Source organism: Impatiens glandulifera, chromosome 1 (genome assembly GCF_907164915.1).
Source record: "Impatiens glandulifera chromosome 1, dImpGla2.1, whole genome shotgun sequence".
NCBI classification, from domain to species: Eukaryota; Viridiplantae; Streptophyta; class Magnoliopsida; order Ericales; family Balsaminaceae; genus Impatiens; species Impatiens glandulifera.
In genome coordinates, this window is record NC_061862.1 from 16,014,446 (window position 1) to 16,037,849 (window position 23,404).

The window sequence follows — 23,404 nt, forward strand, 5'->3', positions numbered from 1 at the left end:
AATATGTAATGTACAGTTGTAAAATATCCCAAAAGCTTTGTTTGATTTGGGGAATTATTGTTTTGGAAAAGAGAATCATTTTTATAACATGATGTTAGTTTTACCTTAAAATTTGATTTATTATGATGCTAATAGTTTCCCAAGGAAATTAAATCTCCTAAAAGAATTCAGGATAATGATGTTAAGACTCTTAAGAGTGCTCCAGTAAACAGGTTTATAATTTCTTTATTTAATATCTCTATATTTGTTGAGTTATTTCATTTTGCTTCCCCTATTTTTTTTTTCTCTTTTGATCATTAGTTTGTATTTTAAGTTTTAAGTTTAAAATAATAATTTTAATAAGGATTCAGTTATATAACAATATAATATTGGGCCTTAATCTCTATAAAGCTCTAGCCCACTTACTGGCCTACGAGTTTAAAGGAGGTTAATGAGTCTATTTTAGGTAGTTTTTATAATTTTAAACATACGATAATAATATTTTATGAGTTTAAAAATATTTTTGATTTTATACCATTTAAAAAAAATTAAATTAATATTTATAAATTTAAAAAAATTATTGTTTATTAAATAAATAAATTAGTATAATTAATTTTATAAATATAAAATTTTAAAAATGGTTAATGTGTAAAATATATATATATATATATATAATATTTTTTAAATTAAATTTTAAATTTTAAGTTGGTTGATTTTACTAACATCTTTTAATTTTTTTTTAAAAATATAAACTTTTCATCATAAAAATATATTTCTAATAATTAAATTACTAATCTGGTCAATTAAAATATATTTATATTATATTTATTAAAATTTAAAATTTAAATAAAAATTAATATTTTAATAATTAAACTAATTAAAAATTTAAACAACTAAGATCATCTGAGTTCTCTTATTTTTATATTATGATCATTATAATTAAATTATTTTTAAGTATCTCTTATATTTAAGGAACGAAAGTGTCAAATTGAAATTCTTATTGGGGTTAATTTAAATTTTGAATCTTTTCTTGTAAGCCTTGCCATTTAAGCTTTGTATTATTGAAGTTATACAAAACGAGATTTTGGATTAACGATTTTTAACGTCATTAACTTATTATGTACGTGACATTATTTATTAGCGTATCATATTTTTTAAGGTGTTAATATATATTTTAAAAAAACATGATAATATAAAGTAACTTTTTGCGCGCTCTCGATCTTCACCTATATTCGCTCTTCGAATTGTGCTCGATCTACATATCTAGAACATTTTGATGAATACCTAAGAATTCTTGAGGATGTTAAGGAGGGGGTTGGTAAGTCGCTTATTCGAATCAATGAAAGAAAATGGTCAAAAAAACCTATTTGAATGAGGACCCCAAATGAGACATGATCGTCAATGAATGAAAATGGTCAAAAAGCCCATTTGAACGAGGACCCCAAATGTGACATGATCGACAACAATATTTGTGAATGTTTCAATCCATGGATAATTGCTAGTAGATGCAAGTCTATAATTAACATTGTTAGAGCATATAAGGTTAATGGTTATGAGGAGAATCGTGAGACTAAGAAAAAAGCTGACAAATATTTGATTTGGAGATATATCACATGTAGTAAGGAAGATTCTAGAAATATCAATAGCTAGATATCATAGGTGTAGTTTGAATTTTAACAATGATTTCGGTTACGAGATAACTGAGGATAAGCATAAGCACATAGTGAGTATAAGACAAATGCGATACACTTATATACTTTGGCAAATAACATATATACCTTGTGCAATTTACCATTCAAGTGGTTGCTTTAAAGATTGTTTCAGATTAGTATAAACAAAAGGTCTTTAAGAGGATACATTCTTTTTCAATTCTACCTAACAATGGAGATGAATTATGACCTAAATGTGATGATATGATACTTATTTTACCACCCGATGTTTAAAAGAAAAGAGTTGGAAAGAAAATGAATCGAAAAAGAGGTATTGAAGAATCGAAACCCTAAATCGAATTTCTTATAAAACATTAAAAAAAACTGGAATTTCAATTTAAAAAACTTAGAATTGAAGTAAGCAAAATCCTAATTTGAATTATAAACTATTATTAATTATATAAGGGGTTTGTTATGTAGGATTAAAATATAAATATAATATAATAATACTGTAGATATAATAAAAGAAAAAAGCTCACTTAACATATATATTTGTAGAACTAGATCACTCAGACGTATTTATTCATAAAAGATCATTTAAACATACATACTATCAAAAATAATTACTATAAAAAAAGCTAGCATTTAGCCCGTGCATTTGCACAAGTAATAATATAAAAAACAGTGAAAAAAATTACGGATAACATTTTTAATTTTATTTTTAACCGTTTTAAGTTTATGGATGGTTCAACCCACAATCCGGCCCAAGTATCCAAATTAACCACAGCTCTCGACCCGGCAATTTGGACACTTTAAAAATTAAGCATCATTATATATATATATATATATATATATTAGTTAGTTAAAAAGTTGAACTTACATTAATATTAAAACGTCCTGCGTTTATCAAATTTGGTGTTGAATTTAAAATATAAAGTATTTGTAGCCTAGTTGGTTAAAGAGTTGTACTTGTTTTGTTATGTTGCAAGTTCGAAACATACCTCTAGAATTTTTAATTTTATTTTTAACCGTTTTATATTTAAAAACGGGTCAACCCACAATCCGACCCAAGTATCCAAATTAACCACGGCTCTCGACCCGACAATCCGAACACTTTAAAAATTAAGCATCATTATAAATTTAAAAACGGGTCAACCCACAATCTAACCAAGTATCCAAATTAACCACAGCTCTCGACCCGGCAATCCGGACACTTTAAAAATTAAGCATCATTATATATACATAGATTAGTTAGTTAAAAAGTTGAACTTATATTAATGTTAAAACGTCCCGCGTTTATCAAACTTGGTGTTGAATTTAAAATATAAAGTCTTTGTAGCCTAGTTGGTTAAAGAGTTATACTTATTTTGTTAGGTTGCAAGTTCGAAACATACCTTTTAACCGTTTTAAATTTAAAAACGGGTCAACCCACAATCCGACCCAAGTATCCAAATTAACCACAACTTTCGATTCGGCAATTCGGACACTTTAAAATTTTTTAAAGCGTCATTATATATATATAGATATAGATAAGCTCATCTAGCCTCTTTCAATAAATCATGGTTAATTTTTTTTATTTTTTTATTTTTCTTTTATTTTTATATTTATTAACTAAATATTAATATATTTTCTCTCTCCATCTTTTTCATTAATTAAACCATTTAAATTTATCTATTCTTAAATTTTTATTATTTTTATATTAATTTCTCTTTCTTTTATTTCATTTTTTCAGTTTTTATTTCTCTTTTTCCTTAAATTCTCATTTTTAAAGAATTTTTAACAACTTATTTATAAATTTTGTTTTATTGTAATATTTTTGTGAAGGGTTTCTTTCTTATTATTTTAATATAAACAAAAATTAAATTAATAATTTTTTATTTAATTTTTGATTCATGACTTAAAGTAATAATAAAGAATATTATAGTGAGTTAGTTGTACAAATACAATACATATAAGTCTAAGTGAGTTTTTTTTTTCTTTCAATAATCAAATATTAGACAAAATAATATTTCTTATTGTCACTAGAATTAATGAATCAAAATTTAAATAAGAAATTATTAATATAATTATTATTCATATTAAATTAAATAAGAAAGAAATCTTTTACAAAAATATTACAGTAAAACAAAATTTATAAATAAGTTGTTAAAATTTCTTCAAAAATAAAAATTTTAAAAATAACAAAAATAAAAACTATAAAAAAAATATGAAATAAAAGAAATAGAAACTAATATAAAAATAATAAAAAAATTTAGGAATAGATAAATTTAAATGGTTTAATTAATGGAAAAGAATGAGAGAGAAAATATATTAATATTTAATTAATAAAAATATAAAAATAAAAATTAACTATGTTTACTAAAAGAGGCTAAATGAGACGATTTTTGATAATACACATGTTTAAATGATTTTTTATTGATACATACGTCTAAATGAGCTAATTGTACAAGTATATACGTCTAAGTGAACTTTTTTCCTATAACAAACGCTACTAGGTATATTATATGTTATAAAGAGTTGAGTTGTTGATATATATATATATATATTTTTTTAAAAGGTCAATGTATATTAAAAATAAAAAATTATAATTTAAACATAACGATAAAGCATTACATGAAAAGAAAAAAAGAAAAAACGATACTGAATAAGTTATTAACTCGTAAATTCTCGAGAAAAACGATCAACTCCCCGACAGACTCTACTAGTTTTCCTAAAAATATCTTAGAAAGCGTCATAATAATAACATTATGAATGATACGCATTAAACGACTACGATTATTGAAAATTCGACGATTTCTCTTAAACCAGACAGTCCACCAAAAAATAATTGAGATTGTAACCAAAATATGTAGGCTTGTCAAATCAGCCGCATCAATTCAAATTTCTCAGCAACTATCCAAAGAATTAGACATCAGCCAATAAATTCCAGTAATACTCCACAAAAAACTTCAAATACTAGTCACCCTCGATAATGCAAAAGTAAGTGAGTTGTCGATTTAATCTCTTTGTGACACATACGACTAGTCATAATACAACTTTTTTTTCATGCACATATCATCCGTTAGAATTCCACTGTGAATAACGCTTCATCCAAAGAACGAGATTTGTGATGGAATCTTACTCCTAAATTTTTTTCCAACAAAAATTATATTGAATCAACTTAGCGAACAACTTTTAAAAATGCCCCACATGGAAACTATTCATATCTTGTCAATGCATAACGTCTTGTTAGACGGAGACATTTGTTTGCGTTCTACCAAAAGTAAAATCTTTATTATGGGACGATGTTTCCATAGTGTTTAATATCCTTCTGTATCTAATTTGGCTAACAAAACCACTAGACGGAGGATCAAACATATTATTAACTGTGACATTTCTACATATAACATTAATGGAAGCAAGCTCAGAATATGTCGTAACTAGACTTTGACACTACACCAAATGTTGTCCCAAAATTATTCGAAAAATTATCCTCACAATGAATCTAGACTACTCACGAATTTTTTTTCACATAGAATAAATTCTCTTCTAAATGATATACCCCACTGGATAATTAGATATTTTCGTAGACCAATCATGATCATACTTACATCTGATTATTACACAAAGATTATTCGGCTTCGTTGCAAATTTACTGCACTATTTTGATAGAGTTGTTAATTTATTTATATATATATATATATATTAACTACTTTCAAAAAAAAGTTTCATATCATTAAATTAATGACTAGTATTTTTTTTATAAATAATATCACGTAGATAATAAGTTAACGGTGTTCAATACCGTTAACATAAAATCTCGTTTCAGTAACTTTTATAATAAGAAGTTTAAATTTGAAGATTTGAAAGGAGGGTCCAAAATTTAAATTGACCTTGCCTGATAAACTATCTCAAATTGACAATTCAAGTATATTTAGGTCAAAATTTTTTATAATTGATTATGTTTGTTACATATATTTTTTTTGTTAGAGTTAATCTTGTTCAAAATATTTTCTATGTAATTACATAAAATTATAATAAAATATATATAAATATGATATTTTGTTATGATGCATCATTTCAAGTTTGAGATTATATTATTTTGAAAATATATATATTATATTCTAGAGAAACCTAAAGAAAAAAAAATGAAAGAGTGGGGTACAAAGAAACAAAATAAAGAGAGTGTAATGCATTTGTGTTGGGACCCAAAAATCCCTTGAACCAACACAATCAGAAAAATAAAATAAAATAACAAAAAAAAAATATGATTGAAGCGGTTTTAATTTCTAAGGTGGTATGATTTATTTTATTTTCTAATATTTATTCAAAACTCAATCATTTTATTATATATATTTTTTTTTCAATTATCAAATTAATTCATTTATCAATTAAAATATTATTATTTTATTTTTATAAAATTTACATAAATAAAAATATTATAATAAATTTAATCCAACCAATATTCAAATAAAAAGACTTCAAGTGAGATCGGAATGAGTGCATTATTATTAATAATATTGTGGGCTGGAAAGTAGAAACCTTTAACTGTTCAATTAATATTCCCATGAAAATCACGTACAATATTAATTGTTCATTTACTTGATTGATTGAGATGATCTTTCAGTATTGAAAACAAAAAGTTTGCCCCCCCCAACCCAATATATTTTTTGAAAATATAAACAAATAAATAATTTATTTTTTTTACTTTTTTTTTTTAATTTTCCGTAGGTAAAGATTCAAATCACAAATGACCTTTAGGGAGTTCAAAGATCTTTATTGAATATTTTGGTTTCTTATGAATCTCCACAAATAAATCAATTTTATTGCATGAAGTTAATTTTAATATCTATTAAAATTCAAATTCAGAATCATAACCAAATTCAATCGATCATGGGGATGAATGTCCCATGCATATCTTCATCATGAGTAATGTGGGGGTCCCTACGAGAGTATGGAGTAGTGTCAATCGAGTCACTTAATTGGCCTCCCATAATCCAAATTATGAATCAATTAATTAGAAATGGATATGTGTAATAAATTATAATTAGGGTTATATACTTATATGTCAAATCATATATTATCAATATTGATCCTACATTAATATTAATCTAAATCATTCAAAATGTCAAAAATTAAATAAAAAAACTTGTTAATTCATTTGGGAACTAGTCACTTTTATTGAGGGTTTTGACCCAACTAATTATATTTTTGTTTATTATTTTATTTTTATTTTGAACTCTCTTTTAGAACTTGTTCGATCTTGGATTTTTATAGTTTTTTTGAGATTTTACTCAGTTTTTTTAAAATTATCTCTCTATCACACTCCTATTATTATAACCATCAAATCACTCATTTTATCACAAAAAATATTAAAATATCCTTAATTTATCTTTAAAAACTTAAAATTTTAATATAAAGGGACATTATATTAATTTAACAAATAAAAAACTCAAATAACTTACTTTATCATCAAATAAGGTTTTTTTTTTTTTTGATAAAATCCCATAAATATCCTAAAACTCCCAAATTGTGACAAACCTTTAATATTATGTCGTGTTCTTAAACGATTTTATTTTAATTGTATGAATTATTTTTTAAAAAAAATTTAGACATGCTGTTTAGACTGTGTTACACTCTTCAAGTTGTTGTTGAGTTAAGGGCACTCTTTCATCATTTTGCCCCTTCTACTTTGTATATATATGCACATGCCATCATTCTATTCTATTCTATTTTTATTTTATTTTTCAATTCAAAACTTTGTTTATTATCTAACCTACAAATCTCTATTAGCATTTGTGTTATTTGCAATCAAATCAATTTTATTAAAAAAACAAATTTTATAATGTAGTTCAAGTAGGAAACTTTGTATATTAAATGTAAGAAGTGTAACTTAGACTACAAATTTCTTCTTAAAAGTTCATAATTTTGTGGTGTTGAACTAGCTTATTTATAAGAAATAAAACTTAGTTTTCAATTTTTGTATTGTTAAAATATAAATTATTTGATGATTTAAATATTTTTAAATTATAATTTGCGTCATAATCAAAATTAATATCAAGGATGCCTTGATATCTTATTAAAATTAATAATATGATATTTAAATAAAAAAATAAAATATTTAAACGTGGAAATAATTATAAATATATATTTTTTTTAAATTATTTAAAAAATTCAAAAATTATTGTGAACCACAAAAACTATTTTATTAAAAAAAAAAAGCATTCAAATATATTTTTAAGGGAAAAAAGTTTTATACTAAAAGTTTGATGTTTCATTTTCAATAATAGAGTAAGGTTTATTTTTGTTGAAATTTTTTTTATTTGAAATCGTTTTGAGTTTAAACATAGGTTATGATTGTGCGGTGTCATCATAGGGGTCCTTTATTAAATAAAAAAAAAAAAAGAGATTTTGAATATTGTGTATAAAAATTTAAATTATAATAATGTTTGATTTGGATTTTTATGCAGCTGTCTATATGAGTATTATTAATGAAAACTAACAAAATAACTATGGAAGAGAATTCCGTTTATTTTGTACTAGTCCGAGGGATAAAACATTTAACCATTTGGTTAAAAAGTTCACGTGCCGCCTACTGCCATATTATTATTATTTTTTTTTTTTTTTTTACTTTACATTAAGAGAATGGTAAATTTATTTTTTAACCCACCTTTAGTTTCATATTTTAATTCTTTTATTTTATTTTATTTTACTTTCCACCTTTAGTTTCATATTTTAATATTTATTATTTTTTTAACTTAAAAGAGAATTAAGCATATTATACCACTTCATAATATTAATTCATATTCACATTTAGTTTAGTTGTTCATTCTTCATTTAACTCAATGACAAAGAGTGACAAAATTATAAATTAAAATTAAGGTGTACTTAAATATTTTAGAATGGACTTAATTTTTTTATAAATAAAACGAATAAATAAATTTGAGTTTTTTTAATTAAAAAAAGTAAATAGTGAATTAAATTGAAAAAAATAGTTAGGGGTAATGTCACAATTCTACCGTAAAATTATTTTTTAATTATTTATTTTATTTTATTCTTTCCTAATTTCGTTTCACCGTTAACTAGCTAACTCAATGAGACTAAACCTTAAAAATATATATATATATATATATATATATATATATTCTTAGTTATCATGTCATTTTTAAACTTGTTTTCTTAGTTATTAGGGTCATTTTGAGTCAATTTAACAAATTTAGACTTGGAAATATGAACTTGTTTCCTGGGTGAGCTGAAATTTAAGTGAGCCCTTAGTAGGTTTCGTCTCAAATTAAGGGTTGAGAAATAATGTTTTTTTTTCTATATATCAGAACACAACTAGTTAATAAAATGGACCAAAAAGTTGAATAAAATTAATCATAAAGAAATGATTGAGATTTTTTTATATTTTAATTGTAAAAAATTAAGATGACCCTCACAATATACAATATGACATCCATTTTAACTCAAAATGTTAATTAAAATTGAACTCGTATAATTGAAAATATTAAAGCATTATATGATGTAGATACAGTGGAATCAAACAACAAGGCCTAGCTAATAATATATGAGAGAAAGAGACATTGGGAATAAGCCTATGGGTGTGAGTTGGGTCCACACTTTTTAGGGTTTGGGACAGACTTGTCACTTGTGGGTCAAAGTTTTCAGGTTGCAGCACCACCAAAATTATGTAGACCGGACCGGACTGGACCGGTGCAAAATATACAGATTCCATTCTAATCCAAAGCTTCCCATTTTAGAAATACTATACAGTAGAAAAGTACCTAAAATCAATTCACACATTAATCATTTTACAAATACTATACAGTCAAAACAATCAAACATTATTAACAACAATAATAAGTGGTCAAGTAAAAAAATAGTTAGGGCTTGTTTCATATTTGGTTATTTGAGAGTATTTTTTTTTTATTTTGTTAAAAAATTATGTACGATGAAAAAGTAAATTATTTAAATTTTTAATTTATTAAATTACTATAGTGTTATTTTGTATTTGAAATTTGAAATTTACAAAAATAAAATAAAAATATTTTAGTTAATGAAATGAAGTAATTCGATGATTATAATGAAATTGACCTGATATAAAGAGAATTTATAAAAAAAATATTTAAAAATTAGACAAGCTTTAAGAGCTGGTTCAGATAATTTATTTGAAATCATTTTTGATTATTAAAAATATTGATTGTTAGTGGTTCTTAAGAGTTGTATTTTTTTTATTTATAAAAAGATTTAAGAAGTATTAATATATAATTATATTTTTTTTAAGAAATTTTAATATTTTTGTTAACTAGTTAAGTGATATAATAATGAGAAAGTGAATAAAATAATGTTTGATTATAGTTATAATTTTTTTAAAATCCACCAAAAAACAATCTCAATAAAATAGAAAAGAATGATGATTTAAAAATTTATATTTAATTCGTAATAAGAAAGTTTTGATTTAAAAAGATAATGACTACGAATTATTCTTGTTAAAACCTACTCAAAAAGAATAATATTTGGTAAGAAATTTTTACAAATTTAAATATAATCAAACTTTATTTAAGTTCACCTCTCATAAATTATTAATTAAAATATTAAAATATTTTTTATTTATTTAAAAATATATATATATTATCATTTAAAAAATTCTTATATATAAAAAATCATTTTATCATTGCCACCACCAATCATTTTTTAAATAATTTATAAATTATTGACAAAAATTATATACCGAACAAGACCCAAAAAAATTAAAAAATACCACAACTCCACTTTTATTTAAAACAATTTTAAATGAGATTCCAATTATTTACAAAAGTTCTATACCGAACATGACTTTAAAATATTTTAAAATAAATAAAACGACTTCACTCTAACAAAACTCTTCACCTTTGTCATGTTAGTGGTACACCCAAAAAAATATATAATAGTATTTTTTACTGTATAAATATGATATTACTTTTAAATTTATAATTTTTTTTTAATTTAATACATTATTTTTATCTAATTAAAAAAATGAGTTAGTTATTATGTTATTTAAAAAAAAAAATCATTTATCCACGCTCGTTTTATTTATAATATTATTATTATTATTATTTAACTTCACCCGAATTAGAATTATTAATAAACAATAAGAATAGTACTATATATGAATTAACCTTTACAAATTATATAAAGTATAAGTTGTATAAAAGTATATAAATGGTAATATATATAAATGATATAAGGTAGTATAAGATGTATATGTTAAGAAATGATATAAGTTGTATATGGTTTATAATTATTTGTTTGGTATATAATATAAGAATGTAGTATAAGTTGTATAAAAATAAATATAAAATTATTATTATTATTATTATTTATATTTATTTATATTAGAAATAATATTGTTTATTATTATAATTTATTATACTATTATTATTTAATAATTAATGAAAATTGTAATTAAATTATAAAAAAATAATTATAATATAAAATGTAAATTATATTTATTTAATTTGAATATTATTAATAATTATAATAAAATAAATTTAAAATAAAATTAATATATAAAATAAACAATTTTATTTATAATAAGTAAATATATAAAATAATAATTAATAAAATTATTGCTATAAAAATAAATAAATAATTTTTAATTAAAATATTGAATTATTTAAAAAAAGTATATTAAAAATAATTTTGTATAATAATAATATTAAAATTAAATAAAATATATTTAATATATTATATAATAATAAGTTATATATAATATTAATAAAAGTATAACGATAAATACAAAATTAAGTAATATAAAAAAATATTGTACTTACCTGTTACAATTTTATACCAAAGTATAAATTATATAAAGATATAAATTTATACCAATAGTAAAATTTTAACCAACAATGACTCTTGGTATAGTTTATATTATACTAACAGTGTTATATCCCTTAGTACCTATAACCAAACAGGCCATATATATATATATATATATATGAATGAATTAATCCCTTAGTACTTACAACCAAACGGGTCCTATATATATAAATGAATTTAGGAAAGTATGTTTCAATATGGATCATCATTACATATTCCTTCAACTTGATTCCTCTTCCCACAATTAAGCTTCCTGTCCACACCACCCCCAAGTACTTCCTTCTTCTTCTTCATCATCAATCCTCAAAACAGAGAGAAAGATCAGAGAAATCAATGGAGGTGAATGCAAATGGTGTTCTTGTAGAAGAACTAATATGCCCAATTAGAAGAGGAGAAAACATTACTACTAATTGGATGAATGATTTCCTCTCAAATGGTTGGAATATTTTTCAAGAATCCTTATTCCAACAAGAACAACAACAAAACCCATCACTCATTTCTCTTCCAAACCCCCCATTAATAGACAACTTCTTCTTCCCATCTCCTCTGATCAATCATCAAGATCATTTTTTATTTTCTTTCCCACCTACCCCCAATATCACCAACCCATTAATCCCCATTCAAGATGAATATCAATACAATTATATTACTCCACCACCACCGCCGCCGCCGCCGCCGCCGCCGCCATTCCTCACCGACCAACATCATCATCATCATGTTCTTGATCTGCCTGAAAAGCCTGCTGCCCGCCGAACCAAGAAGGTGGAAGGACAACCATCCAAGAATTTAATGGCCGAAAGAAGAAGAAGGAAGAGATTGAACGACCGTCTTTCCATGCTCAGATCCATTGTTCCTAAGATAACCAAGGTTCATTTTTTATTTATTTATATTTATATATTCATTCATTAATTAATTATAGCAATATTATTGGTTGAAGATGGATAGGACATCTATTCTTGGAGATACCATAGATTACATGAAGGAACTTATTCAAAGGATTAAAACCTTGCAAGATTACAATGATGATGATAATGATCAAAAGACTAGTCCACAAATGAACATAATAGAAAAGTTCAAGAATGTAAAGCCAAATATGGAAAATTCTGTCAGAAATTGCCCAAAGGTAAATTTTTTTATTATGTTTTTTTTTTATGATTTATGTTATAATATTTATAATTTTATATAATTAAATTGCAGTTTAATGTGGAGATGATATCAAATGGTGGGACAAGGATTGACATGTCATGTGTAACAAAGCCTGGGTTATTATTGTCAACTGTCAGTACTCTTGATTCATTAGGACTTGATATTCAACATTGTGTTATTAGCTCTTTTAGTGACTTCTCAATGCAAGCTTCTTGCTCACAGGTCCTAATCAATTTCAATTTGATTAATTATTAATGTCACATTTCAATTACCCAATATCTATATTTCGCGTTTTCAGGATTCCGAGGAAAGATCGACTACTTCTGAGGAAATCAAGCAAATGTTATTTAGAAACTCGGGTTATGGAGGGAAATGTTTGTAATCTTTGTTTCATTTGAACACACTAAGTGATTATTAAGAGATTAAAGGTCACTGCTTAAAATAAAATAAAATTATATCATTTCAATAATATTTATATATTGTATTATGTTATTAATCAACAAAATAAGAAACAAGATATTGCTTAATTAGTATTGAGATGTCATGCATGCATGAATCTCATGATTAAAAGTGTAGGGTTTTAAAATGATTATAATTTGTTAAAATATATAAATAATGATATAATATTATAAAGAAATCGATATAATTGTACTAGATGGAATATCTAAATAGTTTTGGTATTGGATGAGAATGTTTTGTGGCACATACCTTGTCTTTGGATCATAGGACAAAGATTTTAGAGGATAAATTAATTAATGTTCTTTTTCCTACGCCAAAGCAAGCTAATATTAATTTGTGCCTCAAAATAATGTAGGATTGACATTTCTTGGCTTTTAGTGAATCAATCAGCAAATAATTGTTCTTTTAAGTATTACCCACCACTTGTTAATTAATTCATTATTTAAAACTTAATTTTGATGAATATGGCCACTAGATTAAAATAAAAATTATATATATATATATATGGTTATGATCGCCAAATTTTGGGATTGTTTTGGAAAAGATCTTGTTAGATTTATTGGACTAATATATATAAATAATGTGTTTGGGCTATTGTCTATTCAGAACCCAATTGATAAAGTGATCCACTAAAGTATTTTGGTTATTGGGCTAAGTCATGTTTGGTTATTAGTATGGTACGATTTATTATGTGTAGAAACCGTCAATTTATTTATTATTTATGATGGTTAAATAATAAATAAATAAATAAATATAAAAGGGTTGTGGTTCCCGATTCACAAGCAGCCAGTTTTCATTTTCTCATTAACCTCCATCGTAAGAGAGAAGAAGGGAGAAAACCGCTTGTAGAATTGGAAGAGCAAACCCAAACTCAAAGATCTTCATCATGAATTCAGGTACGTTTCCGCTTGTTTAATCAACTTATGGACACAGAGAAATTTATATATTAGGATTGTGATTCATCCATGTTAGATATTATCGATCTATAAAATTATAGATTAAAGCCTGAAAGAAAAAAAAATCTAATATGTATTTGTTTAGAATCATGAATTTAGGACTAAAGAAAATTGTTACATATCTTTCTAATTATATTGATTAATATGACTCATATGAGAGTTTTGAGGATGTCACAAATAATTGGGTCTAATTATATTTATTAATATGAGAGTTTTGATGATGTGACAAATAAATGGGGTTATAAACTTATAGGGATCATGTTTCAGCCAGCCATATATATATGGCTCGGTTTTAAATATTTGTCTATAATATTTTTTTTTTAATTTGCTTTTTACATATTTATTTTTGTTTCAAAGGTACAAAATGAATAACGTAAGAACAAATTTTATTTTATGATCCAAATTTGAACTCTCTTCATCGTGTTCCAATGAGGATGTGTTTATATCAGATTTTAGTTAGAGCGGGATAACCATTTTTTGTATGTAAGTTAGATTTAGCTGACCGATTCAAACGTATGTTACGAGTTTTATATTACCCTATCATATTTTATATTTCGTCATCTCTATTATTTACGTTTTAATTATATATCATACATTCTTCTCTCTTTCAACATTAATATATTTTTTATTTTTTAAAGATAATTTTAAATGCACAACACAAACCCACAATATCTAAATATAATGAGACGAATGAATAATAACATCGTTATTGAAAATAGAAAAAGTGAATGTATCGTTGTTTGATAATGAAGTTGAAAAAGTCATCTCAAACAAATGTGATAGTTTTACTCGTAATAAGATTGAGAATTTTTTTTGAATATGTTATGTATAAGAAGAATATGTGTATATTTTGAATACAAATTATCGGTGTGATGTTATAATATTTTAAACGGTCTTACATATTTAAGATTTAAATTCAAACAAAAATAAATGTATACATAACCTTTTAAAATAAGAATAATATATAAAAATTTAGTGAAATTGTATAACATTGTTATTATGATATGAATGAGTAAGAATTACAAAGTTAAAAATAATAATAAAAAATATTTCAAATTCAATTCACATTTATACTATTTGAGTACTTTAAGTTGAAAGTTTAAAATCATTCTAATTTTATATAATAAATTTTGGTTTGAAAAGTGAGGATAGAATATATAAATAAAATTTATTTTAACAAATTATAAAAAATGATAATGTTAGTTTTAGTTTAATATTAGAACCAATTATATTCAACTAACTACTCCCGATACTGGGTTAGACTCGAGATAATTCAATTGATTGTCTTGTTAATAATACTATTATGCAGCTATTAAATTACCTATAAGTCCTCAAAGAACCTATTAAAATGACATTTATATTTTAGGTCATGGATTAGAATATTAATTATTTCTTTTTCATTTTATTACTCTAGCTAGTTATTAGATATAGAGTTTATAATTACATATTTAGTGATTTGTTTGATTCAATTTGTACTAAAAAAAACAAACAAATAACTTTAATTCTTTTAAAAAAAAATAAATTAAAAAATAAATTAAAAAGTCATTCTCATTCTCTTGACTTTTCTAGTATTATGTTTTTTAGTTGATGTTATGTTTTGTTCGATTCGATATCTTAATCTTAATCTTGTAAGTTTAGTCGAATCAGAATATTTATAATCTGATCAATACTTATAAATCTCAAAGGTCGGTGGTTATTTGTTGTGTGTACTATTTCATTCGGTTGGTGGTTATTTGTTGTGCATACCATTTGATTTTGTTGATAATCATTTCTCGAGTCTTTATATGTGTCTTTATACGTCTCTTTCTAAGCAGCAACGGAGGTGAAATAATTGGATCTGAAATATTTTTTTTCCTTTTTTCGACCATATATATATATAATATTTGATAGAAATTCTTCCGATGCTGTTTCATTAGTTCTTTCGACTTACTCTACTTGAATATTCGACATTTAACCTTCAAGAAGTCAAATGAGTATGTTTTTAAGTTAGTCTCAACAAATTATATTGAATTTTTTTATAAGAAATTTTATTTTGTAAATTGTTCATACAATTTTATCATTAATTTGTTTATTTTAAATTAATATTTTTTTATATGTAATTCTTAATTAAATTTAATGAGAATTAATTTCTTATACAAAAAAATATATATATATGAAAAGAATTTAAAAAAAAGTTATATTCAATTATCAACAAATTAAAATTAAAATTAAAATCATGTTCAAATTACTTATTCTATCCCAATTATTTGTTATAATATATTAAATAGTAAACCATTTTATTCTATCCTGTCATTGAAATTAATTTAGTAAAGAAAAGAGTTTTTACGGAAATAAACCCACATCAAGATATTTGAGCCCAATGAGTTTTTATTTTTATTTTTGCTAAACAGCCCATCGATGAGTATTGATGCGATTGTTATCATCCAAACAAGGCCCTAGGCTTTCAAGTTTCGGGCCTCCGGCCATCGGCGTCCACCTTCTCTCTCCTTTCCTCGACCGATTATCTTAAGAGCTTTTACGGCGGTCGACGAACCGGCTATCCACTCTCAATCCCGGCGACGGCCATGATAGTTCATTGATTCTGCACACTTTTCAGACTCGTCTCCCTTTCCTTTCGGTACAAACTTTTCCTCTTCCTCACAGCTCCAATTCCAATTTTACGTTTATCTGTTAATAATATTTCTAGTTTCTTCTCTATGATGTATCATGATGATTACCTATACTGTTTTCTCAACTAATCATAGGTGGAAAAGTTTCTTTAAATTCCACTATCATAGTATCATCAGAGTATACAAACTCCTTGACAATTCATGCATAAACTCCATTATGTATATACCTTGTCTTGAAGATTCCACTATGTGCGGTCTTTTTTCATGTTATTGTTCCTTTTTTAGACTGTTTTTCTAAGAGGTAGTCAGTCTCTGTTTGTCAGGCTTTTGAGAACATGATGGCTTTGCAGTTCTCTAACATTCACATTGTTGCACATTTGGCTTCCATGTATCCTCCATCTTCATCTTTAAAGAACTACAGGTATTATAGTTGTGGAGAGTGAATTAATCTGTATACATTTATTAATTTATTGCTCAATAAGTTTAGTTTCCAAATGTAAATGAATTGGATCCAGCATAAAAAAATGATCAGAAAGTGTTTCCAATATCATGTATTGTATTTTAAGATATTATTCCAATATCATGATCTTAGGAATATACCATATTATTATCCAAGTTAAAAAAAAATGGTTCACTTAGGTTTGCAAACATGATATATTCAGGTTTTGCTTCCCACTCTCAGGTCTCGTATGGTGATTTGTAGGCTTTATTCTGCCTCTTAAGGTTTATTGCTCTGTATCAAACAACTTTGGCTCCAACTCGCTTTGTCTCTATCTCTGTTATGGGTGGAGATAGAATTTCTCTGTAATTTTTAGGCCTTTTTATGCAACATATCATGGATTCTCATATCAAATGGAAAATCAATAAAAAGAAAGATCAGGTGAAAAACTGTCAATGAAAAACAAGCAATAATTGAAGTAATGAAGCCCATCACAAGTGATTATGGCAACCATCCATGGATGTGGCAGAAGAATTAGTTGTAACATAAAGCTTTGATACTATGTAGAAAATAAAGGAGAAATATTTTTTGATATTCTAAGACATTTACTCAAATTTACATTTCTAGGCATACACCATTTCTCATATTCCAACAATAGACTATAACCTTGTAATCCCATCTGTTGCCATTATTCAGCACAATTTAATCTTTTTGTTTTCCCGAAATCCTGTAAAATGTCTTTCTTTACTGGATGTCAATTGTTGTTCCTATCTGAAAATTTCAGGAGTATTTCACTGCTTGTAGTTCGCTCACGCACTGGCTTCTCACAGAAAGGCATGTTATGTTGCTCATTTCATCCAAGAAAAGGATCCCATCATAAATTAAACATGGTACCTTACAAAACCACGTCAGATATCTATGCCCTGAGACCTTGGGTAGCATATGGCTCTGTAAATTCAAATGGAAGAAATTGGGAGATAGGAGCTTCATCAGATACTTTGTTTTCAAATGATTCTCGAGGGTGAGAGCATTTCTCATTTTGGTACATGGTTACTTGAAACTCTACTGTAGAAGAAAATCTTAATATAATAAGTGCAAATTTAAGAAGCTTTTTTTTGTCAATACCATGTTTGCAATCTTAATTATCCTGAATTACTGATGCTAATGTTTTCTTTTGTGAAGAATGAGCATTTGACACCATCTTTCTTTCTGGTATTATGAAGTCTACTATGAATATCTTGAGCTTGCTTTTTGCTAATGCTCTGTTTTGAAATAATAAATAAAAATGTAACAATATCCATTCACCTTTATATTATTAAACTTTGAAAGTGAATTGCTTAATATCTCCATGAAATTAAGTAGTGTTTTCATTGCCATAATGTTGCAAGTTATCTTATCTACCTCTGAGGTTGCCTCTCCTAATTTCGTATTAATTATAGTACACTCGATGAAAGAGTTACTGCAATCAATCATTGTTAAGACCATGAAGATGAAAACATAATAGACTTACATCTCATGTGTGTATAGACTTGTAATAACATTGGCATCTGTTCTGCGATTATATTGAATGAAAATTATAGGTCTGCCGGGTTGCTTGCTGTAACAGAGAGCCCTCAAGGCAATTCCAGTGATTTTGAGAAGCAGTTGGAAGAGCTGTTTTATGAAGTCAAAAGTATGATTAAGATGGGAAAGGAACAGGATGCAGCATGCTTACTCCAAGCAAACCATGTAGCCTTAAAAGAACAGATGGATGAGGGTGCCAGAGGAATTGAAGAGGCTGCCATTCTTGTTGTCATTGCCTTAGGCTACATGGCTATCGGAGATATCAAGATGGTCAGATCGCAAATGAATATGGTACTTTCACGTTCATTGTTTATTTGATATTCCTATATAAATACTTTGGTGGAAATGAATGTCACAGTTACCTTTGTGGTTGGATTAACGACTATCTATATTGATAGCATAGTTGCAGGTAAAAGTTGTTGGTGTGTTATCTTGAATGATGATATGTCTGCTCACGTTAAAACTTAAAACTAAAATAAAATAGTTTGTATATTAATAAACAAATGTTGCAAAAGACGCAATTATGAAATTATTGTCTGCTACACCGGCTCTTAATGTCAAAATCTATAGAATTGATATTAGTCTTTCATAAGGAAATCCACATCTAATTTATTTATTCCTGTTGTTCCAGATAGTGCTTAAGCTTTCCACAAGATATTGCTTTCACTTTACAAGTTGTGTTTATACAAATAAGGCTATGTTTGGTTTGAACATAATTGGAATTAAAATTGGGGTCCAATTCCAAATCCTTTATTTGTTTGATGACTTGAAATAAGGAATTATAATTCCAATGCAATTTTGAAGTGGGAGTGATAGAATTGAAACTTAAAAATTATAATTATGCACATCCAAATATAGCCCAATTTCTTGTTATAAAGTTCTCACGCTCATATATTTGAATGTTATTTGTGTAAGTATCCATAGCTCTCTACTCATGAATTAGCGTATATCTCTCACATACTTCAGTATCAAAAGTAACAACAAAAACAAAAGCTAGTAAATGAATCAGTGATAATGGGATCGAAATGCAAAATGTATGGGTACTTCTGATTATCTTTCAAGCCGTGACTGACCAATATAATTTCAAAGTGGCTTGGATGTTTATATTCTGTGTTCATTTTATTCTCATTGCCCTATATCTGCTCTTATATGCCTTAGAACATGCACTATAATCTGGTCTGAACAAAGTTGTGTTACTTTATCCATTTTTGACTTTGAAGGGGGGCTTCTGACATATTCATGTTATCACAGTTGAGTGGGATTGTTGATGATTTAGAGGATGATGAACCTCTTTTAGATTCAATATTAACACACATGGGAAGCATGTGTTCTGCTATGGGGAAGTCTGAAAATGCGATGCTTGCATACAGAAGAGCTATTGGAATTCTAGAGAAAAACTATGGTAACTCCCCCACATTTGCACCAATTCCAGCATTTGAAACGATAACATTGTTTGAAGTTTCTGTATTTGTATAACTTAGATGCACATTAGAATATTGATTATGTAACTTCATAATCTATAAATATAAATGAATGCAAGAATTGGTTGGAGATCTTACTCCCAAGCCAAAGGTCAAGTGCCTAGTCTTATGAAAACTAACTAAATACATAATTTACAAATGTAGAAACTAATCATTAAATATGAAACATTTCTCTAATGGACCATTTGAGTTTCCCTCTTCCCTGTTGGATGTTCATACCATCTACAATTTAGTCTTCTGAATAAAGATTTATTTTGCAGGTAAACGTTGCACTCCCCTTATTAACCCCTTGCTAGGGATGGCAAAAGTACTTGGATCAATGGGAAGAGCAAATAAAGCAAGCGAAGTATATGACCAAGTAATCAACATAATGGAGGTGAACAGAGGTGCACAAAGCGAGGATTTGGTTGTACCTTTACTTGGCATTGGTAATCTCTTAATAAAAGAAGGAAAAGTTGAAGATGCTGAAAATGCATTTTCTAGGTTGGTTATCTTCTACTTATATACTATTTGGTCTGGTTGCCTTAAGTTATAACTTCCACTTTTCATTTGTATTGCTGATTCTGTATGTAGGATTGTGTCTATTTATCAGAAGATCTATGGGAATAAAGACAGAAGATTTGGAATGGCCTTGTGTTCTCTGGCTCATGCAAAATGTGCAAAAGGTTTGAATTCCAATATCTTGTTTGATGTAGTTTTTTTTTTTTTTTAAATTAAACTGCTTTTCAAACCTTGTTTCATGAGATAAGGATAATTTGTGGTTTGAATTATTTGATCAAACGAGGCCCAAACTCAGTATAGATAAATAAAAAAAATTTAAGAGCAATATGATGGTACATGGAAGAATTGTTTCAATGTCAACCTTTCTTTTTTACAGGGGATGCTGATCAAGCTATTAATCTATATAAAGATGCTCTGAGGATTCTCAAGGACTCAAAACATATTTCTTTGGATGATTCCATGATGGATAAGATAAGGATAGATCTTGTAGAATTACTACATATCACAGGAAGGTAAATATACCTCCATTTAGAAACACTTAATTGTTTTCGTTTACAAGAATTTAGTTTTCAAACGATCTAGATACTAAAACATACAAAAAAACTAATGCTGTATGAGTTGAATTTTACTTTTACAGAGGACAAGAAGGGCACGAGATACTGGAGGAATGCTTGTTAATTGCAGAAGAATGCTATGGAAAAGATCACCCAAACTATGTTTTGCATCTTATAAACATTGCTGCGTCGTATTCAAACTCTAAGAATTATGTGGAAGCGGAGCGTTTACTTAGGATAGGTGTAGCCATCCTCACAAAATCTGTGGGTCCCGACGATCAATCCGTCACGTTTCCTAAGCTACACCTTGCAGTTGCACTTTACAACCTACACAAGTATGATGAAGCAGAAAAGCTTGCACTCGAAGTGTTGCATGTGCGAGAGAAGGCGTTTGGGAGAGAATCTATTCCAGTTGGTAAGGGAAAATCAAGTTTTTTTACAGTTTAGGTGAAATTAGGGTTTATCAATTCATCTTTATTTGTTGCCATGACAGGGGAGGCTATTGAATGCTTAGTGAGTATTCAGGCAAGAATGGATAAGACATGCGATAATGATGAAATGGTGGAGTTACTGAAGAGGTTGTTAGTTATCCAAGAGAATGAATTCGGTTACGAGAGCGAAGATGCTCTTGAAACGCTGAAGAAATTACTTTTTTACCTTGATAAGTTGGGAAGGAAGGAAGAGAAGCTTCCTATTCAGAAAAGATTAACTTTGCTGAGGAAGAAATTTTCCGAAATGGTACATTATTAACGACGTTTTTAAGACATTATTGTTGTTTACTATTTTTTTTACTGCCCCAGTTTTCGAGTCATATTTATATGAAAATGTATTTAATTTAGCTATGTTGTTAGTACTAATAAGTAATTTTGTTAGTCTGGTTGATTTGAATGATTGTATATGTAAAAAGTTTTGTTTTGAATTTGAAATTCAGATTTTCAAATGATGAGTTTTTGTTCGTTTGGACATTTATAACTACAACAGGAGACATGTGAAATATATATACATTGAAATATTTCATTACAATAAATAAGGGGGAAATTTGACGAAATAACTCTGATAATAGGGATATTTTTAAATTTAGCATAGGCATGATAAATTTTACAAGGGTAACATTTTACCATGGGCAAAAGACACTTTTATCCTTAATTAAAAAAATGGGTTTAGTTATTTCCCTCAATCCTTTTTTCCTCTCCTCATTCCAGTTTCTCCCCCGACCTTTTCTCTCATTTCAGTTTCTCCCTCGACGATCGAAACGAAGAAAGCCGATCGATCAACTCTCCGTAGTAACGCCGGAATGCCTTCATCATTTCAGGTGAGTTATGCTCGTTTTTCCGTCGTTTTCCTTGCATGCATGCTAAAACGGAAGAATGATTTAGGGTTTGGTTTAAGATTTTAGATGATGGCTGAATGATTTTAGGGAGTGGATGAATTGTTTAGAATTTAATATCCATCTGTCGTATGCATATGTCGTCTGCGAAAATGCATCTGTCGCAGACGAAAATGCATCTGTCGTAGGTGAATATGAATCTGTCGCCTGCACAATTTTCCATTTATCAGGGTTATTTCGTCAAATTTCTCATTTAAAGAAAGACATCAAAATAATTTCATAGTATAAGGGTTGATATTGTAAAATATCATAAGTTCAAGGGTGATTTCAATACTTTGTCCATTTAATACAACGGCTCTGAATTCCTTTATTTTAATAAAACAAAGAATTGCAAAATTCTCATCAATTCGTTTGATTTGATTTTTTTTTCAAGTTTGATTAAATTAAAAAAAGAAGTTATTTTTAGTTAAAAGTTAAAATATATCATTTAATTTTTAAAAATAAATTAATTTCATATAATTATATAAAAGATAATTTTAATATTTAAATATATAAAATGAGTCAAATAGTTGACACATAGATAAAAATAGTTGAGTTTTGAAATAAATTTTTAGAAAACATAAAAAAGAAAAACTATAAAAATTGAAAATGCTACAAGTTTCATGAGCCTATATATAAAAACATAAAAATGATATAGTTTAATTTTTTTTTAAAAAAAATCTCAACTAATTAAAATAAGAAATTAATTAGTAAATAATACTAGAAAACATCTCCCAAATCAAAATCAATAATTGATATTCTAAATATTATATTGCATAAACAATTTACAAAAATAAAATTTTCATTAGAATGATCCAACCAACAAAACATTGTAGTATCCAAAGAATTTTTACCAAAAATTTTG

At 26.5% G+C, this 23,404-nt stretch overlaps 2 protein-coding genes across 2 annotated transcripts; both read left to right on the forward strand.

The window, feature by feature from the left end:
• The first annotated feature begins 11,667 nt into the window (after positions 1-11,667).
• LOC124922068 (transcription factor bHLH93-like) lies at positions 11,668-13,047 on the forward strand. Its single transcript, XM_047462795.1, has 4 exons — positions 11,668-12,332; positions 12,403-12,588; positions 12,663-12,833; positions 12,910-13,047. Exons 1-4 carry the CDS (start codon positions 11,799-11,801, stop codon positions 12,991-12,993), a joined length of 975 nt encoding a protein of 324 aa, XP_047318751.1. The 5' UTR covers positions 11,668-11,798; the 3' UTR covers positions 12,994-13,047.
• A 4,787-nt stretch (positions 13,048-17,834) lies between these two features.
• On the forward strand, positions 17,835-22,064 carry LOC124920894 (nephrocystin-3). Its single transcript, XM_047461472.1, has 8 exons — positions 17,835-18,095; positions 18,655-18,928; positions 19,889-20,039; positions 20,379-20,601; positions 20,692-20,783; positions 20,996-21,131; positions 21,257-21,588; positions 21,667-22,064. Exons 1-8 carry the CDS (start codon positions 17,911-17,913, stop codon positions 21,921-21,923), a joined length of 1,650 nt encoding a protein of 549 aa, XP_047317428.1. The 5' UTR covers positions 17,835-17,910; the 3' UTR covers positions 21,924-22,064.
• Positions 22,065-23,404: the final 1,340 nt, after the last annotated feature.

Coding starts and splice junctions, on each gene's coding strand:
- LOC124922068 (XM_047462795.1), top strand. CDS start 11,799: ATGGAGGTGAATGCAAATGGTGTTCTTGTAGAAGAACTAATATGCCCA. Junction 12,333..12,402: donor TTGTTCCTAAGATAACCAAG/GTTCATTTTTTA, acceptor TATTGGTTGAAG/ATGGATAGGACATCTATTCT. Junction 12,589..12,662: donor CTGTCAGAAATTGCCCAAAG/GTAAATTTTTTT, acceptor ATTAAATTGCAG/TTTAATGTGGAGATGATATC.
- LOC124920894 (XM_047461472.1), top strand. CDS start 17,911: ATGTTATGTTGCTCATTTCATCCAAGAAAAGGATCCCATCATAAATTA. Junction 20,602..20,691: donor GCTGAAAATGCATTTTCTAG/GTTGGTTATCTT, acceptor TTCTGTATGTAG/GATTGTGTCTATTTATCAGA. Junction 21,589..21,666: donor GAGAGAATCTATTCCAGTTG/GTAAGGGAAAAT, acceptor TTGCCATGACAG/GGGAGGCTATTGAATGCTTA.